Source organism: Oncorhynchus tshawytscha, linkage group LG22, assembly GCF_018296145.1.
Source record: "Oncorhynchus tshawytscha isolate Ot180627B linkage group LG22, Otsh_v2.0, whole genome shotgun sequence".
Lineage (NCBI taxonomy): Eukaryota > Metazoa > Chordata > Actinopteri > Salmoniformes > Salmonidae > Oncorhynchus > Oncorhynchus tshawytscha.
The window spans coordinates 9,520,086-9,541,949 of NC_056450.1; the positions used below are offsets into that span (position 1 = coordinate 9,520,086).

The window sequence follows — 21,864 nt, forward strand, 5'->3', positions numbered from 1 at the left end:
CGTGGGGAAAATGTGTTGCATTTCCACATTTAAAACTATAATGTGGTATGAAACAACTGGTCTCTTTACTGACGATTGGTCGATTGATTGATGAATTCTTCTTCAATATGTTAACAGGAAAGTGTCATCCAGCAACAGGTTTCCCTGGAGACTCCCACAGAACACACAGGTTACTCCTATCAGCTTAGAAAGTGAAGAGGAGGGACAGGTGGGATATACTAGAGTCTATTTCCTGGGCCACCTGCGGTCCTGTACAGCTCAGCGCATAGTGACTCTGGACAGAAGCACCAGACAGTCACACAATGGACAAAAGGATATTTCAAAATCAGAGGTTATGGTAAACTCTTGAATACAGACGAATGGATACTGTGAAAACGAACAGAACATGGGGCATCTATTTTGACCACAGAACATGACACTATAGTCGAAGAAAGAGAAACCACACACAGGATTTTTTTTTTGTGCACATATTAACAAATTATTTTCCTAAATATTCTGGGGAGTCAGAATGAAATCAGGATCATAAAAGTTACAACAACATGTGTTGTCGATTAGCTGTACTTTTTTGTTGTAAAATATGCTGATTTCGTTTTTCATTTCATCATGTTATTTGTAAGCTTTTTACCTGTATTTTTTTGGTATAGATTCAAAAAGTCACTAATCAAAGATGTTTTTTTGTTCATTTCACAATGCCATTGTTGTTTTTGTTCATTTCACAATGCCATTGTTGTTTTTGTTCACTTCACAGTGTTTTTATTGGTACATTTTTGACGAGAGAAGGCTGAACCAACTGCTTAAGTTACTTAGTACCAGATATGACACCGTCTATGATCTATCAACTCAGATACCGTTTTTAGCACTTGGGTCCCTAGTTGAAATTCTCACAATAATCCTCAGAATCTAAATATATATTTAGAAATAAAGCTTAAGACAATCAAACATTGAATTGATTATTTCCTGATTCTGGCCAATTATAATAAAATCATGCAGGGAATAAAATATATATATATGCATGATTAAATTTGACATGAAATACATTTAGTTGCTGGTTATATTTGGGGAATTTAATCTTATTATTTCTCCAATGCCAACCAACAACATAAATAAGTCTCTACATTTGGTTTTAGTGGGTTAAGCTGCTACCCTTTAAACAGACCCAAAGTTGTTGTTAGGAGTTCACATTATTGAGTGTTGCGCTCGTAGTTTAAACAAGTAAATTCGAGATCCAACGCTACTTTCTCTCTGTCTGTTTTTAGATGCCTCTGTTTTTGTTTATTCGGTTTTGTTTTGATTCCCGAGTGACTGTTTTTTTTATTTAAAGAAAGTTTGTGAGATCTTTTTTATTCGATTTAATACTTTTCAGATTGATACATTTTATTTTTTGGTAGTGTGCAGTGAGTGGTTACATGTTTCTATGGACAAGTAGATTTGTTTTTGAAAAGATTTGTTGGCTTTTTCTTTTGGAATAATGTCTGTCATTAGTCATTTTTGTTTTTTCTTGTTCTCAATCTGTTTTAATTTTCAATCACATGGAAAATGCTCTAAATGTTTGAGGGATTTCAAATCAGTCTGTTGCATCAGTTTTGGCACGTTCACCGTTTTAAATAGGTGTGCTCAACTACTCATCACTCCAAGATAATTATGGGCTCGATTCAATCCAAATTGAAATTTAAAGGCAATGTGACCGCATTCACGGTAAACGCTGCATATGTTGGCTCAATTGGAAATGACCATTAAATGTCTATTGCGCAATCCGTAACAATTTCAGCTTCGCTGACTGAATCGAGCTCTAAGTGTAATGCCTCTTAGAAATGATTTCAGAAATGTGTCCTACGTGGTAGAGTAGTCACTAAATCAGTGGTTAGGGAATGCGGTGTGAAAAGTAACAATACCTCCTACCCAACAAGAGCAATGTAAAGTCAGCTGAGTGTTCGTGTGCAAGATTCGGAGACGTTTTCTAAACTCTTAACTTCTATGGTTCTCCAGGCTGCCCCGCACAGTCACAGCGGGTACTGTCTCCATAGCTTCACTCTTCTGTCAAACGTTCACAAACCAGGCCTAAATCCCAGGTCAAACATCCAATCAGACTGTTTTGTTTCTTAAAAAGGCCAGTGATCTATGCAATAAAAAACACACACATCCACAATAATGCAATACTTACGCTATATAGATGAATTTCAGATGACAATGGGCTGTTTGTTTGTCTATAGTGACTTTTGAAACTTAGCATTCTGCTATTGGTGGCTTTCATTTGAGTTCATCCAAAACGTTTAGTTGTAAGATTACACGCCTCACTGTTCATCGAAATGACAGTGAGATCGCTGCATAGAAGGGAATTTCTGTATATGCTCTACAGGCAATCAACTAACCCTAACCTTAAATCGGTGATAGTATGACCATCTGTAGAAAGAGCATCGACAGGTGACCTATCCAAATAAAGTGTTACCATGTACAGCATGGTTCATGAGGTTGGAGAAAAATCACTCAGCTATCTTGCTAAAGGCCTCACACCATCTCCTAAAAACGGGATACTGACTACCTTGTCCATCCAGATACAGTCCTTATTGTTGGTCAACCAAAATATTGGTTGTTGATTTTTTTGTTTGTTACCAAAGACATCATCCAGTAGACATTTCTAAGTGATCAATGCTTGGTTTAGAATACATCTGTAGTTCTTTCTTTTTCCTTGATTTGTGACTGTACATGAAAAGGTTTGTTGACACTATCAATAAGCTTTATGAATTGTCTCATGAATTAATTTGTGGTAGGAAGAATATTATCAGAAATGCCTTGTAGATTTCATCAAGAGAGGATTTAAAAAGGGTGCTACACACTAATATGCTATCTGGAAACATTTATGCACTGTCTGCAAAGTGTTTGATAAAACAGGAATTATTTTATTGTAATATTTACACCCACGTAGTATCAGTCTTAGGAAACCCCAATTTAACATTTGTTACACTCATTTAATTTTGAGGACATAATCATTCCAGATTTGAGTTTAAATCAAAAAGCCCTTGCCGTAGTTCAGACAATCATTTACATGAAGTCCACTTGAAACATCGTGCTGCTAATTTAGGATTTTAAAGGTTGCGTAGGAGTGGGCTCTACTGCTTTGTCTTTCATTGTACAATGCCAACTAGAGGGAGGAAATATTAGCTGAAGCTCCGTCCAGCAATAAGTCACCAATGTCATGTCAGGTTAAAAAGGAACACATTTCATAGTCATTGGCTCACAGCCTTAACATCTACTATCCCCTGGCTTTATCAAGTCCATTATAAAGCAATCATGTACAATCATTCATTTGCCCTTATGTGCCACACTAGCAGGTCTATGGCAGTGTTTTAAACACAGACTTTAAATAAGAAAAATCCCCCTTTCTAGACTAACAGCTTTTCAAAATGATTTTTTTTTGGGGGTTGAAGTTATTTTTGAACTAGGTCATTTTTTTAATTAAAAGGAATCCACATTTTTTTTTAATTTTACACTTTGTCCATGTGCCTTTTATTATTACTAAGTGTGTATGTCATGTACAGTACACCTTTCCAAACAGATGCACACACACAATACTTGAGGAATTTATTTCTAAAAAGACTTTGTTCTAGATACAAAACAGATAATAAAAAAGGTACAAAATGTATATTAAATACATTATCCAAGAAACTGTATACTCATCAGTATATACACATGTTGAAAATATCCAGAGAAAAATGCACTAAAGTGTTTGTTTGTTTGTTGCTTTGCTTATTAAAACAAAATAGACTTTAAATTTCAGGTTACACAATTTAGTCTTGGAATAACAGGTCTCTTGGTCAAGGAAGCATCACGGCTGCTTATCTGTTGATGGGGTCCAAATTAACCAATGAGGATACTCGTGTCACCTCAAGTTCCACACAATAGCAATGTATAGAAACACACCACTGCCATATCTAGGCCTACCCTTTTACAAATTATACTCTGAGGTCAGTTGCATATATTTTCCATTTAGCTAAAAAGATACAAAGCAAAGAATGTCACTGCATCTCGAACTCTGTTCTCTCATTTAACCAGTTTATTGAACCAGGTAAGGGGTGTTGACCATAGACTAGAAAAATAAAAGGTGTTAACAGTCATCACATCACCAAGCTCTCGTCGAACTATACTTCTGAGTAGTTTACAAAAATATCGACAGTGACAAAAATACAAGCAGTTGCACTGGTTGGCCCAACTTCACTAGACGGGATGCTCTGACGGGAACATTTCAGAGTATCATTTGTAAAATGAGAACAACCCCCCAATTGAAAGAGAGACCTTTGCTTGCTAATACACAGGAGGTTGTGGTTGCAATAAATGTATCCTCCTGCAATGGAACAGCCACAGCGTCATGGGCACCATCGTCATTTCAGACACTTCCTCGCTCTTGACCTGTTCAGAAATCTCTTCCCAATTTCATCACAATAGTTTCCGATTCAATATCTCCCAGACCATGCGTCTCCTGAAGTAGGGCATGTGTTTCTGTCAATTGGAGGGAAGGGAAATACAGAGTTAAATACTGAGTTAGTTACTCATAGGCTCAATCCCAATGCCCCCCCCCTCCCCGATATATGGGCGTTTGACATTTGTATGAATTGTAATTCATGTTTTAGGGACTCCTGAGCAAACAAGCAGATTTAAAAGATTCTAGCTAAAGCATTTAACGTTTCTGCAAATGTAAAATAAATACATTTGCAAGCTTGCCTTCCCTTCATAAAAACTTTTTTTTTTTTTACGTAAAAGTCCGACTTGCCATTGTTCTTCATCGTGGTAACGTTAGAGATTGAAAATATTGGCCAAGCAATGCAGTTGAAGTAATGTAGCAGGCAAACTGCTGTTATGCAATGTCGTGCTTCAGTACTACTCCACATTGGACTACAGCCAGAGGATGGGTAACGCGACAGGCACATTGTTATTTTGTAGTTCTCATACTAGTTCTCATACTACGGTGAGAAATGGAAGGAAAGCCATTACTACCGCAGCTACAGGCACTGTGGAAAACAAGGCTCGTCGTCAATGAATTGCATGGCAGGTTACACTTTGGCCGCTTCTGCTGTTCCCGAGTGATGTCTCGTTCCACAGGGTTATTCATCTCTCCCTACCACTAGTTGCTCTGTTTGAGGAATGCTCATGCTTACCGCTACACTTCTATTAAAAGCAGAGTCGCCAACAAGTGCCAATCTCTTATAGTGATCGAGCATCACATTTGAGCAAATAAACAGCGGTCTCTTACAAGTGCCAGGTCAAAAAAGCTTTAGGCCAGTCTGCTCTGGTGGAATTTCCCCGCATCTCTCTACCTCGCGCTACATGAGTGATCCCTGCATTTCAAAACGCAAGTCTGTCCGTATAACCAGGGAGAAATACTGATCAATTCAATTGCTTTGGCAACATATGCAGTGCATTCTAAATGCAGCCAGTGTTCCAAATATAGAACAGGGCTGTTTTAGAGTCTATTGACACACCCATATGTCAATCCAAGTAATATAATAATAAAATCCATCCAAATCCAACAGTTTAATCTAAAGATATCCCTTTATTTGCATGGGCTGCATCTCAATCCATCGCAACGGTGTTTGTCAGACCATGAAACATCCCGGAAAATCAGTCTTCTCACAAAAAAAAAAATCCTTAACGTCCGAACGGTTAGGCCTACAAAACGAATATGAACCATCCATTGAAAGTTGACTCTCAAGAACACGATGGTGTTCTCCGTTTTGCTCTATGACCCCCACAGGTGTCACGGGACTCATCTGAAGCTAACCCAAACAAATGAATGGAAGTATGGAGGTAGTTTTGTGCCTACAAAAATAAGGGGTTAAATGTGTGTCAAAAAAAAAGAAAAAGGCTGAGGAAATATTTTTTGTTTATCTCCTAGATATAGGACAGACACTGACACCACATACATTTCTTTGACTGTATTTGTTGCCATTTATGAATGTGTTATTCACTGCGTTATGGGCTATAGTAGTAGAGGCCAAATTCAACATTTTATCAAATAAAACTTTTTCAAAACACCTCAAGATGGTATTAAACACTGGCCTTTCCCACCAACAGACACAGTGGCAGCTTGGCGGTTGAAGTACTTACTTGTGTAAATGTGATTGGCTTGTCTTTGGTGATGTACTCAGCATATTTGCAGGTGAACATTCCACAGTCACTTCCGTTCATCTGCTGAGGAATCTCCTGTTGGGAGAAATGGCTTGAGATCCATTTTTCAAAAGACGGCAACAATCTATCAGTGAAGTGTCAAAGCATGTTGAGTTGAGAGAGATCTCGGGTTAGATATAGTGTAACACGTACATTGCGTTTCTTGCTTTGCAGAGTCCATTCTGACGTATCCAGGTCTTTGCCCTTCTTGTCCTTGCTTTCCTGCTGCAGGTATTGCAGCAATATCCTGCAGGCTTCGTCATTGTTCCCTCCCATTGAATCAAAGTACGTGACAGTCTTCTTACGGAGATCCACCACCTGAGAGAATTATTTTATTTATATATTTATATATATATATTTTAATATTAAAAATATAGAACAGTCAATATAAACATCACACGACAAATTCTGTCTAGTGTGATTCCCACGTTAGAACCAATCTAAACCGTACTGTGGTGGCTGCGATTTTTTTGCCATTTTCACATAGTCCTTTCCCAGCATCTATGGTGGATGCATAACCAGGCCAGGCCACTGTACCCCCCCCAGGTAGACGGGCAGCAGCAAAGTACAATATATTGTATGTTAACTCACAGAGAGGCACCAGTGCACCCCGAGGTGGACGGGCACCAGTATGACGTCCACTGAGAAGATGTCCATCTTTTTGGTCCATCGGCGTACGGCAGAGTAGCCTGCGCCGCGGAGCTTGGGGAAGAAGAAGGTGTTGAAGGTGTGGACCGTCGGCAGGCCGGGATCCTTCCCGCGCTCCACTAGCAGGTTCATGTAGAAGTTGATCACCTTGGAAAGAGGAAGCAGGGGGGTCAAGCAGAGAAAACAGCATAGAGCCACAGATAAACCCCTTCTGTATTAGTTACTCTTTTCTGTGTAGGCACAGACACACAGAGAGAAGAAATGACTAGCCGTCTCCAAAAACAGTGGTATGAGACGGCGATATAAACAGAAGCAGCGTGTGACGTGCTCTCACCTCGTCGTTGAGCCAGTTGAGGTGGCTGAGTGTCTGGAGGTCTTTGCGTGTGATGGTGAGTCTGAATCCTTCACTCAGCATCTCGTCCTGGCTGCCTCCCCTCAGCGCCCGGCACACCTCCCCCTCCATATCCTGGCCACAGACACGCAAACATGCCGGCTCAGCTAAAGGCTGCACGCTATGTACATTCCTGACGCACACAGTGAGCAAATCCATTTCACTTATTTAAAAACACACTTAGTATAATTATCGCAATGCATTTTTATTGGTAATGAGCTGGCTCACAAACGCAAAGTGCAGAAATAGGCACAACATACGGAGGTAAAAACAAACGGTGAATTGTACCTCGGTGAGCTCAGGGAACTCCTCGGTGGGTTTGGGTCCCTCGACGAGAGGAGTCAGAGGAACCTCCTTCTCCAGAGGGACTCTGACATGCAGCTCCACAGACCTGTTGCCCAGCTGGCTGTCATCTGACAGACGCTGGACCAGACCACAGGACAGGAGGGTTAGACAGACCACCAAATCATTTTCTATTGAGTACAGGCTTAGCAGGACAAGTTGAGTTGAATGCTGACTTCCTATATTTTCCCATTGGCCGCAACGGTGGTAAATGTGGGACTCGGTATAGACATGAGGGCTGACGTCACACCATTGAAGGCAGAGAAGGGGATGCTAACTACCTGTCTCAGCAGCTGAGCAGCTAGGGCCTCCTGCTCCTCGATCTGCCTCCGTCTCTCCCGGGCACGAGAGTCATACATGCTAGTCCTGGAAAACACAGACACACACATCCGACTTGAGGACTTCTAGAATGAGCTAGAGGAGGATTTCAATTGTATTCAGTATGCACAGGCGCACAGCAAGATACGCCGTATGAATTTATCAAGGAATGGTGACAAATTAGGGGACTTACAATTCCTTGATCCAGAGTTCAGCTTGGAAGCATGGCACACTGGAGAGACAGACAGAGAGAGAGTAACCAGGCTAGATGGGAAACACAAAGTAAATAACGCACACCAACATAAACGATTCAAAACACATACCTTGAACTGCATGGCTTTTTGCCCTTCTGCTCTCTCACAATGATTACGGAGTCCCCATCATGCGCTGCAGAACAAGCCATGGTCCAAATTAGTACAAGAGAGACAAACAGGCTTTTATAGAAACACAACACATAAAACTAAAGATGGCACTGCGGCGTTATCATGTCCCGTCTCTGTATACAGCTGTATACCGCTGGTGGCGATAAATCAATGTCCCTCCTTGGGGTCAATAAACTACTACATCAACTCTGATGAAGTGGAAACGGGCTAAGACGTTTCACCTGATGATTGTGTGTCCTGAGAAGAGGTGTCCTGTAGGGTAGCTGGAGAGGGGGCAGACTGTAGTGTCTCTGGTCCCCTGGGGCTGAGGTCTGAGTCGGGGGCCCAGGTGTGGTTCCCTGCCCCACTGGAGGAGCCCTTCCCTGGGCTGGGGACGTTGCTGTAGCCCTGGCTGAACTCTGGACGGGGGCTTGGGGGTTCACTGGGGCCCTCGGAGGCATCTCCTGCCCCCGTAGGGGATGAACACTGGAGCAGATGCCTGCTGGTGCTCAGGAAGCTGGTGCTGAGAGAGAGAGAGATTATAAGAAAGGAGCACCAGCACACCAAATGGCCAAGACGTAGGACAATCAAACCCCGGGGAGAAGTAGAAAAGGGTAGATTTCCTGATGAAAACGTGTGTGGTTGCATCAACGTGAGAGTACAGGTCCTTGAGCACGACTGAACTGTCAGTCATCCTCGGGGACTTGAGGAGAGCGAGAGGACTGTAGCATTAGCGGTGTGCTTGTTGTACTCACAAGTCTCTGTGTGAGCGCGGAAAGCCATGGGGGCTGCCGTTGTGGAACGACAAGGACTGGCCACCTGAGACCATGGCCAGCAGCTGTCTGTACACAATCTTCTCCTCCTCACAGACAGACTGGAGCAACACAGAGAGGACCCATCACTCTATATTATAAATAAAGCTTGGATATGAGGTAGAGGCAACATTCTCCAGGTATATTAAAGACTACGTGATATGAGCAGGTCGTAACTGAACTTCCCCCTGGGGAAAAAACACTTATTCTACTGTATCTATATGGACTTATGTTAGTCGAGACAAACACACACACACACACACACACACACACACACACACAACACACACACACACACACACACACACACTAGAATAAGTATTTTTCCCCAGAGGGAAGTTCAGTTACACCATGCTTCTATCACGTAGTCCTGAATATACCTGGAGAATGCCTGGATCCTTTTAGCTGTTGGGCTGTTTTCAAATAACTCTGTAACATAACAGCGTTATTTGAAAACAGCACCAATAGCAAAAGTTCAGCAAGTGGGAGCCATAAATATTCTGGTCGCTGGTATCTCACCTCTTGCGCGGTGCAGCGAGCCCTGGCTCTGAGGAGGCGGTTGGAAGGGCTGCCGTGTGAAGGACTCTGCACAACGCGGATGGGGAAGGACTTCTCATACATGCTGGTGAAAGAGCTGCATCCTGCTGAGGTCAACTGGCTACAGAGAGAATTCAATTACTGCACCGAACATGTTACTCATATTATTGTGAATAGAACCATATCAAGCACAGGAAATAGAACATTTTCAAGCACTTTGAAATTCAAGCTCTTTAACAACCTTGCAAAGGGCCCTGTTCAAAAATCAAGCCTTTTCAAGGTTTTCAATGCTTGATTAATAGCAGAATGCATTTTTTACCCAGTGAGAAAGGCAGGCCTAGATCTATTGACAATATGAACATACCTTGTTGATGCAGGTGTTCTGAGGTGGCTCCTGCCCAGACGGGTAGAGGGACATGGCTTAGGGGTACTGCTGGAGGAATGAGGCAGACTGACAGAGTGCCCATTCGTTTTGGGCGCATCACGATGCGTGAGAGCCATGCACACTTGCCGTCTGCAAACCTTCGATCCTATCATCGTCTTCTCAATTCTAAAGGACTCTGCCGTGAACGGAGGAGGAGAGAAAGTGTGTCTATTAAACAACTGTTCCATTTCCATATCAACATTACTGACATTTCCAGCCGGCAGCAGGAATGGTTTCATAGACATTCTTAGAAAAGAGTCTTGCCTGATTTAGAGTTTCTCCATTCCAGAGTTGTCAAGGGAGCGACACACATCCCATCCAGGGGATCAGAGTACCTCACTTCAAGGACCTGAAAACAATACCATAAAAACGAATGGCATCATTGTTCAATATGAATATAACAGAGCGCTGGCCTTGTAATAAACTGGAGTAATGAATACGTATGAATCTACTACTAGATCTGGGCTCATATTCAAAAACTGTCTCAAAAGTGCTGATCTATAATCAAGCCCCCCTATTCATTATGATTTAAAACTCAAAAACCTATCCAAGATTAGCACTAATACTTTGTGAATTAAGAGCCCTGAAACATCAGAGATCCAATACCTCAGTCTCTTCCCAGACAGATGAGGGACGAGGTGCAGAAGTTGAGAGTTCAGGTTGAAGCTCTTTTGCTGGCTCTTCATGAAAGTGTTCTTCCGGAGGGGGGTCTGGGGAAGTGGGCAGTATGTTCCTCAAGGTAGGAGTCACACTATTCCGTACCCAGGATGCCACGTTGGAGCTATGGCTCTTCACCCCTTCAGCTGCAGTCTTCACTGTGTCAATGAAGACCCCTGTCGTCATATGCACAAACACATCATATCAGTTCAGATAGGGAACCATGGACTGTATACACTACATGACCAAAAGTATCTCATTACAAAATCATGGGCATTAATATGGAGTTGGTCCCCCCCTCTACTGCTATAACAGCCTCCACTCTTCTGGGAAGGCTTTCCACTAGATGTTAGAGGGACTTGCTTCCATCCAACCACAAGAGCATTTGTGACACCGGAAATGTTGGGCGAGTTGGCCTGGCTCGCAGTCGGTGTTCCAATTCATCCCAAAGGTGTTCAATGGGGTTGAGGTCATGGCTCTGTGCAGGCCAGTCAAGTTCAAGTTCGCTTTGTGCACGAGGGCATTGTCATGCTGGAACAGGAAAGGGCATCCCAAACTGTTGCCACAAAGATGTGAGCACAGAATCGTCTATGCTGTAGTGTTACGATTTCCCTTCACTGAAACTAAGGGGTCTAACTCGAACCATGAAAAACAACCCCAGACCATTATTCCTCCTCCACCAAACTTTACAGTTGGCCCTATGCATTGGGACAGGTAGCGCCCTCCTGGCAGCCGCCAAACCCAGATTCGTCCGTCGGACTGCCAGATGGTGAAGCATGATTCATCACTCCAGAGAACGTGTTTCCACTGCTCCATAGTCCAATAGCGGCAAGCTTTACACCACGCCAGCGACACTTGGCATTGTGCATGGTGATCTCAGGCTTGTGTACAGCTGCTCTGCTATGGAAACCCATTTCACGAAGCTCCCGGCGAACAGATCTTGTGCGGACATTGCTTCCAGAGGCAGTTTGGAACTTGATAACTTGTGTTGCAACCGAGTACATACAATGTTTATGCGCCACGCGCTTCAGCACTCCCGATCTGTGAGCTTGTGTGGCCTAGCACTTCACGGCTAAGCCGTTGTTGCTTCTAGACGTTTGCACTTCACAATAACGGCACTTACAGTTTCCCGGGGCAGCTCTAGCAGGGCAGAAATTTGACAAACTGACTTGTTGGAAAGGTGACATGCTAAGATGGGGCAGCAGGGTAGCCTAGTGGTTAGCGCATTGGACTATTAACCGAAAGGTTGCAAGTTCATATCCCCGAGCTGACAAGGTACAAATCTGTCGTTCTGCCCCTGAACAGGCAGTTAACCCACTGTTCCTAGGCCGTCATTGAAAATATGAATTTGTTCTTAACTGGCTTGCCTAGTTAAATAAAGGTATAAATAAAAAAGATGGTGCCATGCTGAAAGTCACTGAGCTTTTCAGTAAGACCATTCTACTGTAAATGTTTGTCTATGGAGATTGCATGGCAGTGTGCTCTATTTTATACACCTGTCAGCAATGGGTGTGGCTGAAATAGCCTAATCCACTCATTTGAAAGGGTGTCCACATACCTTTGACCATGTGGATGTAAAACATCTTTTGCAAAAATGCACAGCCAAGATTGCTGTTAGCTTACCCATCCGAAATCTCTTCACTGCCAGTGCCTGGTCATCTTGGTCACCATCCTCCAAACTATAAAAACAGGGGGGAAACAATATCCAACATGAACATGTGCCAGAGAATCACTGACAGGGTGGGTGGGGGGTGGGTGGGGGGTGGGGGTCTTGCTGAGTACGCACTTTGGTTGCTCAACCCAACTGTGTCAGACAGTGTGCCATACTTCTGTAACGTTAGCTAGCTAGTAGTAGCTAACTGGCTGGTCGAAATCTTACCACCATCTCAAATAGACAGGTCCTCAAGTTTAGCTACAACTCACACATAGTTGACAATTAGCTAAACATAGCATCTAGTTAGGTCATCCAGTGCCACCACGAGCAGGTACACTAAGCTATATTAGCTAGGTAACGTTAGCTTATTAGATTACTAACGTTAGTAAACTAACGTTATCCAAGTTAGATTACTACACAACAAATAGATGACAGCTAAGTTAGCTAGCTAACATTAGAATAACCTTAACTTACCAGTCGATGGGTCTTTTTGTCCTTATCCGACCACCTTGTTGTACTCCGTGTGTATCATTATCTTGTTGGTCGGGAGCTGGTACTCCATTGCGGAGATTAGCGAAACCCGTTCCAATTAATTCATAAAATTTATTGAACATGTTTAGAGAAGTTTAAAACCTCCCGCCCGCGAAAATGTGTATCGCTATGGTTGCTTCCAACCCGCCTGCCAGCGCAGGAAAAAGCACATAAAGCCACCCAACGTCATTCGACCGGGGAAAGTAAATCGTTGCTAGTTAGCTAAACAACACTGCTAACCAGCTAGCTATCAAGTTACCGTTCTCCGTCCCTTGAAATTAGCTAGCTTGTGGTTAGCTAAACTAGCTAGCTAACAATCCTGGTTATGTGGCTGTAGCGACTAAGATTTCAATCACTACTATCACATTCGACAATGCCATGTATATTTCTTAAATAGCAAAGAAGTCCAAAGTAACTCAATGTAGTACTTCAAATAAAAAATAACTAATTAAACGATAACCTCTAACCTCTCCCGCTTCTTCCTCATTCAAAACCACAACATGGTCGTCACTAGTTACCACAGCCACTAAGTAAAAAACCATCCCTATTTCTAAAATTTATATTTTTAAAATGTGATTTTAAACCTAACCTTAACCACACTGCCAACCATATGTATAACACTAAACTTAAATTAGGACCAAAAAGCAAATGTCTTACAAATGAATTTGTAGGAAATAGCCACGTTTGACTTTGTGGCTGTGGTAACTAATGGAAACCACACAACATGGCCGACCTTGGCGTTCTACCATGACACGTTTTCATTGGATGAGCAAATTGAATAGATACAATTATTATGAAACGCGATTGGCTGGTTGGAATGCTTTTTTTATGGTGCTTCTTTGACGAAGTCAACGTCAGTTCAACTCGTATCAAAAAGTAGAGGCGGAACGAGAGGGTTTACTACATCCGAAATCTGTCCGCCAAAATGAGACCACAAAGTGAGGAATTTTTCTATGGAGGATAAAATGAGTGTCGAATGTGGAAAATGTCCATTTGTTAGAGCGGTCCCTCGACTATCTTGTCAATATAATATAAATCGTTGCTCGTATCTAGTTTAGTGTCGGAGATTAAAAAAAACCTAGAAGATTGGTGAGTACATTTTTTATTTTATTTACAGCAAGAATTGTAAACAGAAATTAATTTTCTAACACACTATGGAATAACACTCAACGCACTTAACCAAGAGAAACATTTTTTTTTACAACAGCAAATTAAGTACAGTTTGTTCAGATAAGACTATTCCAAGGCCACATATTTCATACACAGATGAACCATTCAGGGTTTTATTAAGAAAATATATGTACGCTTTTTTCAGGCCAAATACAATGTAGTATTATTTTCTTGCCCATGTACACATCAAGAAAGTTTGCACGCATGTTTAAAGTTAACTCTTTCTTGTCACAATAATCAAAACTCTTTGCTTTTACAAAAAAATATCAACTCTTTCAGTGTCTATAAAAACATTATGCCACGAGGTTAAGCCATCAATTTACAGTGCCCTCTGTAATTATTGGGACAGTGATTTGGTTGTTGCTCTGTACTCCAGCACTTTGGATTTGAAATTATACAACGATTTTGAGGTGAGAAGTGAAGACTGTCAGCTTTAATTTGAGTGCATTTTCATGCATAGCGGGTGAACCGTTTAGACATTTCAGCACTTTTTGTACATAGTCCCCCCCATTTTAGTGGACCCAACATGTTGGGATAAATTCACTTATATGTACAATAATTTCGCTTAATAACATCTGCTAACCATGTGTATGTGACCAATAAAATTTGATTTGATTAAAGTAGTCAAAAGTGTAGTATTTTGTCCCATATTCCCAACACGCAACAATTACATTTAACTTTTGACTACACACTTGTTGGATGCATTTGCTGTTTGTGTTGATCGTGTTTCAGATTATTTTGTGCCCAATAGAAATGAATGGCAAATAATGTATTGTGTCATTTCGGAGTCACTTTTACTGTAAATAAGAATAGAATGTTTCTAAACACTTCTACATTAATGTGGATGCTACTATGATTACCTCCCCTGATATTGTAATGGTGAGAGGTTAGCATGTCTTGGGGGTATGATATTTGTGCGTCTAACTTTCTCACTCATCGTTATTCACGGTTCATTCAGGACTAACCTTAATCATGGTAGCATCCACATGAATGTAGAAATGTTTAGAGACATTATTTTCTTACTTACAATAAAAGTGATTCTAAAATGACACAATACATTATTTACCATGAATGTCTATTGGGCACAAAATAATCGGAAACACAACCAAAATAAACAGCAAATGCATCCAACAAGTGTGTAGAGTCACAAGCTTGATTTAATCATTGCGTGCTAGGAATATGCGACCAAATACTAAACTTGACTACTTTAATACACATATAAAGGGAATTTGTCCCAATAATTTTGGTCCCCTAAAATGGGGTGACTATATGCAAAAGGTGCTGTAATTTCTAAATGGTTCACCCGATATGATTGAAAATACCCACAAATTCAAGCTGACGGTCTGCATGTTAACCTCATGGTCATTGTGTAATTTAAAATCCTAAGCGCTACAGTACAGAGCCAAAACAACAACAATGTGTCACTGTCCCAATAATTATGGAGGGCACTGTATAACTAACTACTGGAGCAAATACATATATTTTCCACATCCCCACATTGTAAAGGTTTTCAAGATTGGCCCCCAAAACATGCTTAGCAAAGCATATGTATCGAATCATTGGTTTAACCCAGTCCCAGAGCCATATATTTAGATTCTAAATACATTCCACTGGGCACACACTGGTTGAATCAACGTTGTTTCCACGTCATTTCAACAAAATGACGTTGAACCAATGTGGAATAGACATTGGATTGACATCTGTGCCCAGTGGGATGACTCCCGTTTAGCTATCTGTAAATAAATAAAAACTTAAAAGAGTTAAATAGCAGCCAACCTAGCTGGAAAATTGTAACATGGAGGGAATAATACAGAACCGAATGTTACAAAGAAAGAGAAGGGTGGTGAGTAAACCCCTACTGACATCATTGGACTATGGCTCATCATATTGACAGGATTGCATTACATCTCCAGTTTTAGTGCAACTAGATTAACTCATGTTTAGTCTAAAGCAGCTAAGGAAAGCCAAGCAATTTGCCTACGTTCAAATGAAATCAGAATTGGATCGAATTGCCTGCATGCTCCGGATCTTATGTTCCTTTGAGATTTCAACCAGTAGGCTAAGAGTTGACAGACTGGAGGAGAAACAACAAACCACAGACTTCCTGTGCACAGATGCCATTGATTTAAATGTGTCTTAATATGTGTTTAATTTATTTTGTCATGGATACGTGTCTTGTCCTTTTTGGATTTATTGTGTGATAAAACAATTTCCCAAGTTTGGATCAAAAAAAGGAACTACTTTACTCTCTCTCGCTTTACTCTAAAGCTGAGGGTCACCACAATGTGTTATGCACTGATGGAATTGGATGTAGCCTAGTGCACTACTGATGAACTAAGCACAATGATATCTACGTTGCTACACTGAAAGATATTCATGTCTTTCAGGGCAGATACTTTTACCTTCCTCTTCATAAGAGGTGATAAGCTCCTGTAGAGCAGTGTCATTCATGACTGTTGTTGTTAAAAGACTGGAGAAAGTAAGGACATCACATCTGCATAAAACAAAAACACCTACAGTTCTAGCTTTTAGACAGACTCAGTGTTTTGCATGTGTTTTTCACACCTATCTACCGTTAGCAATGTAATTCTATAGATCGCTGACCCTATAGGTGAAAAGTACTGTACATTCTGGAGATTGACAGCTAAGCAGACAATAAAGTAGTATAGGTCCATATCATGCTAGAGGGGGAAGGAAAATCACACTAAGCTGAGACTGTGGGAAGAAGTGGTGGATCAATGGGTTGTGTACAGTACATCTGGTGAGATCAGAGCCTGTATTCATACCGTGTCTCCGAGTAGTGTCGACCTAGGATCATATCCCCCCCTGTGTGTATGACACTTTTCACCGTGATCTAAATGCCAAAGCCGATCCTAGATCAGCACTACCACTCTGAGACTATGAATACGGGCCGTGTTTGGATGGAAAAGCTGAGATGCTGGCCTGGAGGTGGATTCAGTTTGTCCTCTCTGTTCCGAACAGGGACAGGAAGAAGGAGAAGATGTAGATAATGTCGAGGTAGATGTTGAGAGTGGCAAAGACGTATTCCTCTGGACTTATTGTGTAGCGCTTGTTCCCCATCAGTAGCTGGGTGTCAAATGCCAAAAACTGAAACGGAGAAAAGAGTTGAAGTATTACAGTAGTTGTACATCTCTCTTTGTCATTGGTGGACTGTCAAGTAAAAACAGACTCTATAGGTTTTACACTTACCATGGTAAAAAGTAACGCTCCCAAGGCACCATAGACACCATGCACCCAGGGCACCTGGAGCACAAAACAAGCTGATATTATATCTCTCGAAAACGTGAACGTTCAATTAGATCTGACGCAGCTGTAAGCTTGATGGGTTTTTTTTCTCACTAATTGGTCTTCTGACCAATCGGATGAGCTCTGAGAAAGATCTGATCTGATTTGTCAAAAGACTAGTTAGTGGGGGGGAAGAACAGAATTGGCAGCCTGTCTAAACACTGCCAATTCCTCATGTTAGTCTCCCCCTGCATTTACTTATTCACCTCATTCATTATATAGTTTCTGATTAGGTTAGTTTTACTTCCTGCTATGTATAGCACTTTACTTTGCAGGCTTTCATGTATGACAATGTGCTCTACAAATAAAGTGTATTATTATAACTTACATATCCGTAGGGCAATGCAATGGCCAGGACCAGTCCAGACACCATCATGACCATGCAGAAGGTAAACAATACACCTTGGCATGATGTCACATCAAACTGAATAGGGAAAAAAAGGGAAGATTGGGCAGCAAAAGAGAAGGTAACTTGGCCATGAGGAATAATAACAACCTATAACCAATTGTGAATCATAGAAGCACAGAGATCCTATTAAATTATAGAATTCCCTTTTTCACAGGCAGACTGACCTTAGTTTGGAAGCTGACGAGAGTGACAGTAAGACAGACCATAGCAGTAATACCCAAACACATCACCACTGACTTGGTGTTGTAATAACTATTAGAGGGGGGAAGATATGGTACAGAAATTATTTGCCAAGTATTTATTTACTAAGAAATGACACCATTTTTTTTATACAGGAATAACATATTAATGACTTATTTTGGTGAATACGCAGTAACTAAGCAAGCCTAAAATGTATAACAGTGTTACTAAGCCCATGTATACCTTTGGCATATCTGATCGACACTCACACTGGTTAAAGCAGGGCTGCACCAAACCTCTTCCTGGAGATTTACCAACCCATACGTGTTTTCAATCCAAAACTAATTTAACCCACCTGATTCTACTTATTAGCTGTTCACCAAGACCTTAGCTGAATTTAATGTAACACGTTAGCTGTTTAACTGGCTGCAATTAACCATCGTGCTAGCCATACTGAAAGTCTGAAGAAGCAGGCATGCAAAAGCATAGTGGACAACGGAGACAAAACAAACTGTAGACACAGCTATGGGAGACCGTACCTGGATAGCATCCCTGTCATATAGGAGAGAGAGAGGGTCTGCAACAGGAGAGATTACAAAGTGAACAGACATTACAAAGGAGAAGTCTGTGATTCTGAATTATGTGTAGTACTTCAAAGTCTTTGGACAATGTGTATAAATGTTGTAAAGATATGGATTGTTTCCAACACTCTATGATACGTACAAAGATGGCGAGCAGGATCAGATTCCATGGAAACTGTCTCCTGTAGGAAATACAAATCAAACATAATAAGTACTGTAGTTAAGTACTGTCGTTAAATTCTGCTAAAATGATACATTCTCTAGTATCATAATAACTGAAGTTGTGTTCACCACACACATTAACACTGTAAACTCACCTTGGTCCAGGACAGCAGACGAGTGTAATATATGTGACAAAGAACACAGCACTGTGTAAAGAAATAACACATATTTTAGTACTTTCAGAATGAAATCAACATAGTAATGATGTATGCAAGATCAAAGCTGTGACTTACTAGGAAGCCCAGTACCATCCAGGGTTGGACTGAATGTAGTTCTTCACTGGTTCACTGATGAAGGGACCAAAAATTATTGTAAATATGCAACGTTTGCCCATTTTCATCAAAGTACTTGTTCCTGTGTGTGTTTTCCTGCCTGTTATGGTAACAGGCCTGTTATGGTAAACTGCTGCTTCCTATCTAGCACCTGTGACAGGTTTATGTCTGGGTGCACAGTGATGTAACATTACTGTATCAAAGTGTAGGACTTCCTGCGATTGTCATGACCATCTATTGCCTGACCAGGTAAAACTATAGAAGGATGGAGAGTGGCATCCGTATTTAGAGGTTATAGAACACGTACCAGAATGTGAAGAGAGCCACAATGGAAAGAGTGACAAGTAGTTGAATCATCAAGATGGCGTAAACCTAAACAATGGTAACGGGGGGAAAAAGACAACTAAAAGGAGGTAATGAAAAACACAGCTTAAAAATAGCATACAGTATCTGTATGGCCTTAACATACGGTAGTAATAATGTAGTAATTGGGTAGTGTTATAGTAGTAATTGGCTTATATAGGTAATGCAATGTAATAGGGTAATGAGGTAGTAATAAGGTGCTAATAGCTATAGTCATAGCCTACCTTGCGGATAAAGATCCGTCGGATGTTTTTATCACTCCAGCTGAATTCTGTGAGCATCTCCCCATCACTAGGATAAGCCCCACTGTAACAGGGGCTGCCGCTGATGCCTGCTGACAAGTTCAACACAAACACACACACAGTAAATGGTCAGTTGTTTTTTCACACTTTTGTTTATAAATAGAGGGGAGTGAAGAAATGACGGTTCTTTCTGCGACACTGACATACCTTTCTCACCTGCGCCAGTGGCCTCCTCATAGGTGGGAGGGGCCGGTGGCCCTCCTGCTTCTCCACTTGAAGTGCCATACTGCTTCTCTCCTGCTTCAGCAGCCTTGTTTGCGACTGTAAGCTGAGGGTACATAACATAAGATAACGAATCAGGACTAAATAGCTGTTTGGAAATAAAAAATACCTTTTAATAAAACAACAGAGGATGATTATGAGCCACTAATCAACTGAGAAACTTGAGCTGAAACTTTTAAATCCAAATTCCTTTTTAACAACAATATATATTTTTTTAAATCCACATTTTAAAAGCAAATACGATGAATTCAGATTCACAATTTAGGACTAATTTGAAATCTGATCTGATGCTCTGATTGCTGACTGTACGATTTGGACTGAGATCGGTCCTTAGACAAACCCTCTGCTGTAGCATAGCTCCACACTGGGTGTAGACGATCCAGGATCAGTGAATGAGTCATCATTACACAACACTGTCCAGATGGCTAATGAATGTGCCAATGAATATCCCTCTGCTCACTCTCCATATTTCCTACATAAAAATAGAAATCTGTTGTGATCTCATTTACAGTCATTAGTACGGGTAGGCTAATACAATTTCTTTAACTTCCTCAGCTTTGAGTCAATGCATAACAGCAACACTTATATATAATGGGGGGGTTCATCCGTGTCTTTGGACTGAAGGATAGTGACGCAGGCTGAACATTACCCTCTCTCCATCTCCATACAATCGAGTTTTATAGCTGTCATTTCGTTAACTCTGCCATTCTCTGATGACAATACTATTTTGTGCTGCCGAAGAGACGTTGCGTCCTTACTGAGCAACACAAGATTAGCTCCTCAACAGAGGCAGGTGAGAGGATGGAGCGACAGGTACAGCCTACGTACATGCTGCCACAATGATTACGTAACATTGTGGACCACACGCACTGAAATGAAAAAATATAAGCCAAGAACTTTCCTTTTTTTTGACTATGGGTTTACTGCAGAATGAGCATGGGAATGAATGAGGATACAGTGAGATCTATAGGATGTATCTGTAAAGCCCTTACCTTGCCCTGGGTCATAATGGCTGTGTCTGGTGTCTGCAGCAGGCACTATGAGGCTTTATTTATCTCTCTGCTCCAGTCAAACAAGCTGTTTTCCTCCTTCCTTTGATATTCTATCCTCTCTTGTATGTGTCCTTGATGCCCAGCAGTTCTTGTACAGTCAAGTAAAAGAACTGACAAACGGGGTAAAATAGAGCCTGGGAAATAGTGTCTCTCTCTGCTGCTGCTTCTCGTAGATTAAACCCCTTCTGATGCTGCAGCAGTGGCTTAATCCAACAGCCCACGCAGTTAGGATTCTCACAGACCCCCCACCCCCAAAAAAGGAACATTCTAGCAACATCCAGGTGAAGCAGCAGTGCTGTGGGAAGCTCGGACAGTACCAAACTGCTCAGCAAAAAGGGGTGGGCAGATGCTGTATCGGTATGTGAGGATAGGGCCAGAGAGAACTGGAATATTTGGTCTGCAGTATAAAAAAAAAGGAGAGAAGGTGACGTAGAAGGGAATACATGATCTGAAAGTTACATATTTGCCCTCTACTTCTCTGTCTGTAGCACTTAGGCTAGAAATAAAACCTTTTTTTCCCCCTCTCGTTTTGAAATCACATATTTTCTCCATTAACTAAAAAGCCAGAAAATGCATCACTGGTTTAAAATGTTCTATGTTTAGGTAATGCACTGATGCAGCGTTCGGCATTCATTCATGAAAGGCTACTAACATTCACGAAAATACTGGAAGCTCCTACTAATAAAACATTCATGTAACACTGTAGAAGAGGCCTGCATTTGATCTACATACACCAGACAGTTTATTAGGTACACCCATCTAGTACCGGGTCAGACCCCCCTTTGCCTCCAGAACAGCCTGAATTATTCAGGGCATTCTACAGGGTGTCGGAAACCTTCCACAGGGATGTTGGTCCATGCTGATGCGATGGCATCGCGCAGTTGCTGCAGATTGAATGGTGGTACATTCATGCCGTGAAAAGCTACAGGTACAATTTTCTTTAATTCACA

General features: G+C 41.4%; 3 protein-coding genes across 6 annotated transcripts in view; 1 reads left to right on the forward strand and 2 right to left on the reverse strand.

The window, feature by feature from the left end:
• The window catches only part of LOC112221721 (RNA-binding motif, single-stranded-interacting protein 2-like), a 36,350-nt gene extending 35,435 nt beyond the window's left edge, over positions 1–915 (forward strand). The window contains exon 13 of the mRNA XM_042303683.1: positions 118–915. Within this exon, the coding sequence (XP_042159617.1) occupies positions 118–195 (78 nt within the window). The 3' untranslated portion in view covers positions 196–915. The remainder of the gene's footprint in view (positions 1–117) is intronic.
• Positions 916–3,564: 2,649 nt separating this feature from the next.
• On the reverse strand, positions 3,565–13,354 carry LOC112221513 (sentrin-specific protease 1). The gene is made up of 17 exons (XM_042303682.1): positions 12,779–13,354; positions 12,274–12,329; positions 10,600–10,826; positions 10,258–10,342; positions 9,934–10,129; positions 9,552–9,690; positions 8,976–9,094; positions 8,463–8,743; positions 8,182–8,245; positions 8,052–8,090; positions 7,822–7,906; positions 7,487–7,621; positions 7,142–7,273; positions 6,751–6,954; positions 6,313–6,477; positions 6,100–6,195; positions 3,565–4,494 (listed from the first exon to the last, which is right to left on the reverse strand). Exons 1-17 carry the CDS (start codon positions 12,916–12,918, stop codon positions 4,432–4,434), a joined length of 2,226 nt encoding a protein of 741 aa, XP_042159616.1. The 5' UTR covers positions 12,919–13,354; the 3' UTR covers positions 3,565–4,431.
• Positions 13,355–15,682: 2,328 nt separating this feature from the next.
• On the reverse strand, positions 15,683–21,187 carry LOC112221717 (protein lifeguard 2). Of its 4 annotated transcripts, none has more exons than XM_024383975.2 (12): positions 20,855–21,187; positions 19,797–19,908; positions 19,563–19,669; positions 19,283–19,347; positions 18,937–18,990; positions 18,799–18,849; positions 18,624–18,663; positions 18,440–18,477; positions 17,885–17,972; positions 17,640–17,735; positions 17,216–17,269; positions 15,683–17,113 (listed from the first exon to the last, which is right to left on the reverse strand). In XM_024383975.2, exons 1-12 carry the CDS (start codon positions 20,867–20,869, stop codon positions 16,961–16,963), a joined length of 873 nt encoding a protein of 290 aa, XP_024239743.1. In that variant the 5' UTR covers positions 20,870–21,187; the 3' UTR covers positions 15,683–16,960. The 4 variants fall into 4 exon arrangements, with proteins under 4 accessions (XP_024239743.1, XP_024239742.1, XP_024239741.1 ...); XM_024383974.2 differs by having other exon boundaries at positions 19,563–19,672; XM_024383973.2 differs by having other exon boundaries at positions 19,788–19,908; positions 20,855–21,186.
• Between the last annotated feature and the right edge of the window lie 677 nt (positions 21,188–21,864).

Coding starts and splice junctions, on each gene's coding strand:
- LOC112221513 (XM_042303682.1), bottom strand. CDS start 12,918: ATGTTCAATAAATTTTATGAATTAATTGGAACGGGTTTCGCTAATCTC. Junction 8,744..8,975: donor CCGCGCTCACACAGAGACTT/GTGAGTACAACA, acceptor TCTCTCTCTCAG/CACCAGCTTCCTGAGCACCA. Junction 8,091..8,181: donor AAAAAGCCATGCAGTTCAAG/GTATGTGTTTTG, acceptor CTGTCTCTCCAG/TGTGCCATGCTTCCAAGCTG.
- LOC112221717 (XM_024383972.2), bottom strand. Junction 18,478..18,623: donor TGATCCTGCTCGCCATCTTT/GTACGTATCATA, acceptor CTCCTGTTGCAG/ACCCTCTCTCTCTCCTATAT. Junction 17,270..17,639: donor TTGCATTGCCCTACGGATAT/GTAAGTTATAAT, acceptor TTTGTGCTCCAG/GTGCCCTGGGTGCATGGTGT.